This window comes from Gouania willdenowi, unplaced genomic scaffold (genome assembly GCF_900634775.1).
Source record: "Gouania willdenowi unplaced genomic scaffold, fGouWil2.1 scaffold_439_arrow_ctg1, whole genome shotgun sequence".
Lineage (NCBI taxonomy): Eukaryota > Metazoa > Chordata > Actinopteri > Blenniiformes > Gobiesocidae > Gouania > Gouania willdenowi.
In genome coordinates, this window is record NW_021145200.1 from 27,441 (window position 1) to 36,429 (window position 8,989).

The 8,989-nt window shown below is 38.7% G+C and overlaps 1 protein-coding gene across 1 annotated transcript; it reads right to left on the reverse strand.

The window, feature by feature from the left end:
- Window positions 1-4,899: 4,899 nt before the first annotated feature.
- LOC114460470 (uncharacterized) lies at window positions 4,900-7,660 on the reverse strand. Its single transcript, XM_028442367.1, has 7 exons — window positions 7,594-7,660; window positions 6,644-6,712; window positions 6,430-6,534; window positions 6,154-6,347; window positions 5,843-6,007; window positions 5,359-5,603; window positions 4,900-5,078 (listed from the first exon to the last, which is right to left on the reverse strand). The coding sequence occupies exons 4-7, from the start codon at window positions 6,342-6,344 to the stop codon at window positions 5,056-5,058; spliced, it is 624 nt and encodes a 207-aa protein (XP_028298168.1). The 5' UTR covers window positions 6,345-6,347; window positions 6,430-6,534; window positions 6,644-6,712; window positions 7,594-7,660; the 3' UTR covers window positions 4,900-5,055.
- Window positions 7,661-8,989: the final 1,329 nt, after the last annotated feature.

Sequence of the window (8,989 nt, forward strand, 5' to 3'; positions counted from 1 at the left end):
TTCATGCATACCTTGCTATGCACGCCGCTCCGCACCGGCACAGCGTCAGATTTCCCGCACACACACACGTCAACTCCGTGAAGGAGGAAGAGGGAGACAGAAGAAGAGGCCAGCTGGGTGCGTTTATATGCAGTGCACTAATTACTGAATGGCCGCACTGCCCCCCTGTGGTAGGGGGAGTAACTCCCTCTTGCCACATATATATATATATATATATGAAAAACCCGGACAGAAGAGGTAAAGACAAGCAGACACTGTGCGATTTTTTCAATCGTTGTATCAGTTCCAGCTCATGTTCTCACACCTCTTCTGTGTCAAATGACTCTGAGTAAATGGGCTAAAGTTGTAAACAGAGGCTGTTAGGGGACTTTCTAGAGAAGTGCTACACCTCGTTTCGTCCTATATATATATAAAGTCTCATCTATACATATATATAATTTCCTGAACGGCTTGCCATAATATTATATATATATATATCAGTGGCGGATGCTTTAAGACTACAAGGGAACCTCAGCTTCCCCTAAAATCAGTGGTCAAATATGTAGTGTTGTGTGTACATTTCATTGACTAAATATATGACAGAACACATGTATGTTTAGTTCAGAATCAGCTTCTTATAACAGGAAACTGACAGTGACAGCGTGACGTTCTTCATTCATTACCGCAGCGTCACAGTGTTAATAAATAGTGGTGAAGTTCAGCTTCAATTGACTTCAATGGCAGAGGATTTAGGGGTTGATCCACTGCAGTCAAACTAGACGCTCATTGGATAAATGCTCGGTTATGACACACTTAGTCCCGCCCATCGGACGCCGGGCTTCACAGGAGGTCTATGGAGCAGTGGGCTGGATCTGTCTGTTCCGGACGCTGGAATAATGGATGATGATTGGATGATCTGTCTCAGGCTAATTCAATTTTGATTGACAGCGAAATGAGCCAATCAGAGAGTATGACGTAAGCACACAGGCGGGTTTTTCAAATATTTCAGTCCGTTGCTCTGTGTTGACACGGAGACTTTGCTGATCCTCTCATAGCGAATTAACTTCTGACAAACCTAGTGTCTGTTTTTGGTGTTTGTGGAGACTGTTACTGCTTGTGTTGTGAGACTTTTGACCAAACACTCACACTCCAGCGCGCAGCAGCTACGCGCGTGCGTGCGTGATAATCTACAAATAGTTGTTGACAACAAAATGTGAATTCTACTAGAATTCACATTTAAATAAACAGATACATTTTCTGAAGTAGGCAGAAAATGAGCTTCCCCTGCATGAAAGACCAGCAGCCACCACTGATATATATATATACAAAGAGGACGAAAACCGGTAGAAAGACAAAGGTAATGTAAATATAGAGTAATGATGGTTGTACTGTATCAGTTTTTAGCTCAGTGTTCTGATTAGAGTTGTCACACACCCCTAAAAATACGGAATCTGTCCTTATTTGGCCATTGAATGGGGCGTCCCGTACTGAGCCAAAACGGAACACTGTTTGTTCTGTAATTGCATAAATCAAGTCCGTCAGTCCGTCACAGATTTTTTTTTTTTTTTTTTTACATGCGCACAGTCTTTTTTCTCATCCATCAATAAAAATTTGAGGTACAACTCTTTAAAATACACCAAAAGGTGAAATAAAAAATTTAAAACAAGCAAAACTTCAGAAATAAATGAATAAAAGGCCTAAACTCAAGGTTAATGTTAGACGAGACACAGGAAAGAGTTCAGACGAGCCTGCAGACACTAACAATGTATAACAATGGAAAATATAGGAAAGTACAGCTGTAGTAGGTGAGGTGAGGTTGAGTACATAGTGGCATAGTTTATCACACTAGTGGATGCAGTAATAAAAATCACCACTAGATGTCTCAGCCTGTAAAATGCCTTTTTGTACATAGTTTGCACATAGTTGTATAAAAGTATTTTTATACAGCTTTTGTATATCAATCAATCAATCAATCAATCAATCAATCAATCAATCAATCAATCAATCTTTATTTGTATAGCGCCAAATCATAACCAATGGTATCTCAAGGCACTTTACAGTAGAGCAGTCTTAAGAAGTGTTTATCTCACTGGTAGCCCTTTGGATTATTCACTAGTTTTAAAGTAGCTCCATGTTTCACAAAGGTTGGTGACTTGTTCTTTAGATCAGTGGTTTTCAACCGTTTCAGGCCGCGACCCCACAGAAATGGGTTTAAAGTAGCAAACTAGAGCGGGCAAAAAGTGACATAAAGTGCTAAAAATGGTTAAAACTGTCAATATTGGAACAATTAGTTGGAACTGGCTAATAATGGGAATGACAAATGGTGAATGTGGTTAAATTGGCAAAAAAAAAATTGAGCATGGAATATGATGAAAATAGGTTAAAAGTGACAATAATGGGTCAACATTTGTGACATTAGGTGGAAAAGTGGTGGAAAGGGTTTATAAGTGCAAAAGTGGAAACACGTGTGCAGAAAAGGCATTGAAATAAGATTGGAAGTGTCAGAAATGGGAGTAATATAGTAAAAATATGGCAAGAAAAAGGGATGAAAGCATGTTAAAATATAGCAAGTTTGGTTTAGTTGCAGAAAAAGGGAAAGTATGAGCAAAAAACAGGGTCCTTGCCCCAAGGTTGAGAACTCCTGCTTTAGATGCTGGTTCCAGGCTACTGTGGTGTGTGCAGTCTCCTCTGTGGCCACTAGGTGTCAGCCTCCCTCTGCTAACAGCCTGACTCTTTAGATGGAGGTAAAAACCTATGTTTGGCTACAAAAAGTCTACAAACCAGTGACAATAAGCTGTTTCCTCATCAGAATCCCAGTTGTGAGGGAAGAAGAGGAAGTTTGTGTCGAGTTAAAACTTAAAGATAGGGTTGGTAACTTTCTAAACCTAGCTTGATTTTGATGTAGCATGCTCCGACAGCTCCGCCTTCCGACTCCCCCTCCCCCCTGTGCTTCCTCTGAAGCCACCCCCCCTCACTCACATGAACGCGCACGCAGAAGCAGACCTCAGCCAAGCGTATGATGTCGCATTCAGCGGTAAGATATACTTTATCATTTTATATGTTAAAAAAGTGACTAATTTACTAACAATGGTGGCGGCCAAGCTAGCATGTTAGCATTAGGTTACCCGGTAGTAAAGCTTTTAGAAGGAGGGCGACATTCGTCCCCAAGTTGTAGTCCTCCTGAAAACAAAGGTTTATTATAATGAGTTTTTCTTTACCACTACTCAGAGTATCGATCAGCTGGTCTGCCACTGTCCTAGAACATAAGTAATACATCTTTTACCTCATTTATTTTATTATCATTATTTTCATTTATTTGGCACCTTATTCATTTTCACCTTGTTATTCAGTTTCCCTTACAACATCTTACTTTTCTGCGTGTCTATAATTATTATTTTTAGTGTTGTTTTCATTTCTTATTGTTTCTTTTCACTTTTTGCCTAATTACCAGTCAGGGATAATACAACAGACAGAGAGAGGAGTATAGCTGTAGTCTGTAGAAACCTTTTTTATTATTATTTATTTCTGTACATTCTGGTTTCTTTTTTATATTTAATATTCTGTATTTATATATTATTTCACCCGAGTGCTGCTTTTCTTTTCTTTCTATAATACAACTGGAATTGTAATTTCCCTGCCCGAAATAAAATAAAGTATATCTAATCTAATATTGTTTTTTTTTTTTTAATTCAATAGATGTAATAGAGCTGGGAAAAATAATGTCATGTCTACAGCAATTACAGATACATTTTTTGTTCAGTTATAATCATTGACGAAAAGCCTAAATGTTTGATATAATTTCTTATTTCTCTTTTAGAGTTCAGAAGGTGAGAGGTTTTATGCCTCTGAGCCTGATTACAGTCCGGAGCCAAGTACATCGTGGAGTCAGAGGAGACGTGGCCGAAGTCAAAGGAGGATTGCCACAAATAGAGGCCAACGTCTCAGAGGCAGAGGACGGGGAACCAGAGGACGGGGAACAATAATCCTCGATCAAGATAATGCAAGTCGTGCTCAGATTCTGCAGGGTCTATGAATTGCAGATGAGCAGGTATAGCAAATATAGGTTCTGCAATCAACATCACATGTAATAAACTGGCACGCTACTTAGTGTGGACACTAGATTCCTCTTAGAGAACAGTAAAGCTATATTCAATGAAACATTCCTAAATATCTTGAAAATGTTATGCTTTACAGGCCAGAATTCAAACACTAAACTTAGAGGAATGTCGTCAACTGCTGCAGCGCTGCTTGTCACGTGAACCAAGCATGATGTTTGACCTGCTACACATCACATCAGCAAATGCACCAGCACCTGGCACTCAAGTGTCAAATCAGCTGAGCTGGTGTGTGTGCAACAACTGCAGGGATATGCCCACAGATGTAGAATGCAAGTGCTGTGGGCAACAGCCAGAAGCTTGTATTTCCATATTGCCTCACATGGCAGCCTACATACTACAGGAGGGCCACCTGCGACTTGCCAGCCGAATTTGGAATGATGTCCGGGGCTTGGATGATCTACCCAACCGAAGGGAGAGCAGCAAACAATTACGCCATGCAGCCTACCGTCAATATGTTATGTGGCAATATGGGGCACTGGGACGAGGCAATAGAGTTGTTATTCCTAGTTGCGTTGTGTGGAGAATCAGAGATTGCTTTCCAGATCTACTGGGACATTATACGGGTTACATCCCTGGAAGAGTGCAATAATGTTTCCATTATGACAAGTGTAAATAAATGTGTAAATATGACAGCCCTGCACTGAGCAAGGTTTTGTTTTTTTGTTTTATCTATTATCATTACAGAAGAAGTAACTGTATTTACACATTTTTATATAGTATTTTGGCATTTGCTTGAACAAAAAGCATCTACAATCAAGCTATAACATTTTGAATCTCCTTACTAGTAATGATAACAAATGTGTACACTTGTACAATTTTTATTATAAAAAAGAAACGTCACATACACTTCATACAACTTTCATCCTGCAAAAACAATGGAATTAACAAAGGCAATACACATGAAGTGTTGGTCGGCAGGTGAGGCTCTGTATGTGGCAGCGTCGTCCACTGTGGGAACTTATTGTTTTGGCAGTGGTTCACCTTTAGAAAGAACATCAGAATTACATATCTGACAGTTACTGCATTTGATAGACAAACCACACCATTTCTATTGTATTTCACTCGATAACAAAAAGTCATTACAGTTTCAGTTGTTCATCAGCTATGTTTATACAAATTCTTTAGTTTATTAGAGCTGTAAAATATGTACAAGTAGACCTGGTATAAATATTTTAATATTATGTGAAGTATATTTTTAATTAGCTTTCGCACATAAGTATATTAGTACTTTATAATCAACTTACAAAATAAGTCAACTCACCTCGCCCTCTGCTCAGTTGCATCTGCAACAGGTCCTGGGTGGCTGGAGCAGGGACACCTGACAGAACCCCATATTGACGGGGATCGTCAGGCCTCCTTGTTATGGTCCGTGGCAACCCTCCCACAGCAGACAACCTTTTCCTAAGGATTGCACTCTGGAGGTCTGGGATGTAGCCATAGTCTTTGTCTTCTTTTACTGTGTAGAGGCTCCACTTCTTGGATTTTTTATTAAACAACCTGCAATATCTGGAAAAACAGAAAGTATAACAATCTTAGGAATACATCTAAATAACCTAACCGTGAACAATAGGATGAGTTTTCAATTATGTTATTAACAACCTTCACCTTGACCATGTATTTTGTCATTACATAACCACACCTCAAAAATGTAAACAACTTTGGTGCATTTATTTATTAGATCTGTCTCCACTTATGGCCTTTGAGTGTTTTTATTCAAATATGAGTGTAACTCTAATACGACTTACTGAATGGAGCCATCATTGTTCTTCTTTGGTAGTCTGTGGATGTGGTAGTTGTAGTCCAGGCCAGCCAGCATTGCTCGAGCTGCGTAAACTGGTGGGGAGAAGCTGAAGCGCTTGCTTGCATACATGAGTATGTGATTATGAAAGGACTCCAGCTCTGCAGTTGACCTGAGAACACATTTAAACCATATACATTTGCTTTACTTTTTTGTAATATAAAATTCAAGACACATAATATAATAAGTATTATATTTATATTACAAAAAGTAATTGGAGGACTAATCCGTAAGTTGAACATAGACGTGCTGATATACCTGAAGTTTAAATATTTGTGGACTTTTTTCAGCCAGCGTCCATCCAAAACAATTAATGACAGTTTCTGGTGTGCAACTGAATGGCTCTTGATCAACTCCTTCTCACTGTTTTCAATCAATGGGCCATGATGACAGGCACCCAAGGCCCAGGAATGTTTTCCTGTCACATGGTGGAGGAGTCCAGTCCACATGTCCTGAGTAAAACCAGTTACAAATTTAAATACTCAATACAATCAGGTTTCTAGGTCGATGCAATTGCACTTCTATTATACTTACAAAAAATTGATCAGGGTTATCTGCAGTCTTGCAACAATACCAAAAGTGGTTACAGATATCCTTGTTCCAGGTCTGCAGAATGGTGCACTCCTTTTGCTGCCCAGCCTTGAACAAGAGCAAAAAAAATAAAAATGGGATAACAAATGTATATATGAGAGGAAACATTGTGTAGCTGATTCAGCAATAATACCACCCAGAAGGATTTTGAAATTACCGTATTAATTTTTTTGCTCACGCTCTTTGACCCATGCCAAATGTCCAATGTCTTTATATTTTCCTTTGCCTGCAGGAAAAAAATTCAAAGAATATTTATCCAGTTTAAAAATCAAATCAATTTAAAAGCATAACAATGCAAGTGATGTTGCAAAAAAATAAAATAAATAAACAATTACTGAAGAGGGCTGATATTTGCGTATGAGCATCCGTGCAGACTTCTACGATTTGGAGGTCTTTACGCAGTGTCTCAAATGCTCGTATGAAGCCTTCCTTTTCCATGATTACGGAATTTTGCAGTGTCTCTCGCTTATCAATGTTGATAATAGACTCGATCTGTTTGGAATCATTGTCCATGACAGAATATGTGCAATATTGTGCACAGAAACCTGAACTGTCCATGCGAGCATCACCTTTTGGGGGAAATAACAAAAAGAGAGTAAAAAAATCAGTTGAATCAGAATGGAGCCAAACACCAGTAAACTAAAAACTGAATTTTTGTCTACATTTTATTAATCCATTTTGATTTATAACTCACTCCTTCACTTTTATGTCTACAGTTTTATTTATTTATTTTAATCACAATGCATCTGCCAGTCTTATACAATGTCTTGGAAAAACAGTTATATTATATAGAATATATCAGTGGTCTTCAAATGGTCAAGAATCTGGACCCATTCTATGTTCTTAATAACAATCGTGGATCCGTATTTCTTCAACATTTCAAACAGTATAATGATCAACAAAAATGACAAGTTGGTGGCATTGCAAGGGGAAATGTCAGTAATCAGTATAAATAACGTTTGGCCACATAGATTTATTTGCAGGCACTCTTTCATGACTCAATCAAAATGGCTCCACAACCTATGTTTGGTTTAAACCCAGCCATTGAGAACCACAGGTGTAAAACATTTTTCAGTGTGTGTGTGTGTGTGTGTGTGTCAAACTCACCCAAGGCGACAACAGGCCCTTTTGCCTGAAGCTGGGTGATGATTGCGGCCCTCTTCTCACTCCAGAACTCCTTTATAGTGTCCACACAGTAGGAGTCCTGAGCCCTGAAGAATGTTGATCTTTCTACCATCCCCAGTTTCATGAACTTGAATAACAGGGATATCTTGGCATAGTTGTTGCCTGATAGTAGTATATTAGTAGACAGCATGAAGTCTCCAACTAGCATCCCATATTTCAAAGTGGGCTGGGAACACCATTTCCACACTGTATGACCAAAAGGACATTTCTGTGGAGGGGGAAGGGGCGCACATTACAAAACAACAGATATGAATGTGAAAAACATATACGTTTAAAAAACACAAAAAATGACTTACCCATTCAATTACAGCAGCTGTTCCCCTGGACTTTATATTGATTTCAAATGGGCCAGTTTCCATGTACTTTTGCTTGGTCTTTGAGTCTTTACCAGGACACGTGTTTACAGGTAGACAGAGATACTCAGCAAGCTGCTTCAGGCTGTCATGATATGTGACCAATAATATCATCCTCCACCATAACTTTACATGACTCTGGAAATGTGTGAAGGTCTGTGTCGGTAGGATCTGGGATATTGGCTGAAACATCATGCACTGTGTCTTCCATGCTGATTGTAGGAAGAGCATTCAAGCAAATTTTACTGTTGAGAGCACCACCAGTCCTGTTGTAATAAAAGTAGCTATGAAAATTACACCTCCCAAAAACACATTATTGTGAGAACAAGTACAGAAAGATGTAGTTGTTCATACCTCACACAAATACGAGGCTTATAGGTTGATTCTTCACTGTCATCGTCAGAGTCGACCTCCCTGGTTACATCTTCTTCTGATGATGACAAAGACTCTGACTCTTTATCAGGGTATCAGGTGCTATCATCCCAGTAAATACTTTGGTAGAAAATATACATTCATAGATTATTCAAACAATACACAATTTTCTATAAACAGAGAAGTAAAATCATCTCACAACAAAGAAACTTACATGGAGTTCCGAATGTCATTAAATTCATCAGCTCCAACCTCAACGTTTAGGTCCTGGGACGGCATACTGAATACACAGGCAAAGAACAATAATTGAGGGATATTATGACATGTTACTGTGATGCAAGTAAAGCAGCGTGCATTTTTTTTAAATAAATGGAAAAAAATTATAATTATAATTACCATACCTTGAATCCAATTGCTGAAGAGATGTCTCTTCGGGACCACTAATGTCTAACTCCTGGACTCCAGCAACGGAGAAATTATCATCTCTGTGAAAATGACAGAATTACAGAAAGTAATCAGCATATGTTAAACTTGATTTGAAATGCATTATTTTTTAATGCAGCAGAATGCCTGCAGGAAATAAACCGAGTTCA

Bases quoted from the DNA above. Each gene is read 5' to 3' on its own strand.
- LOC114460470 (XM_028442367.1), bottom strand. From the start codon at position 6,344: ATGTGGACTGGACTCCTCCACCATGTGACAGGAAAACATTCCTGGGCC. The intron at 6,008-6,153 runs GTATATCAGCAC...ATGTGTTCTCAG, and splicing joins CACAAATATTTAAACTTCAG to GTCAACTGCAGAGCTGGAGT. The intron at 5,604-5,842 runs GTAAGTCGTATT...CTGTTTTTCCAG, and splicing joins AACAATGATGGCTCCATTCA to ATATTGCAGGTTGTTTAATA.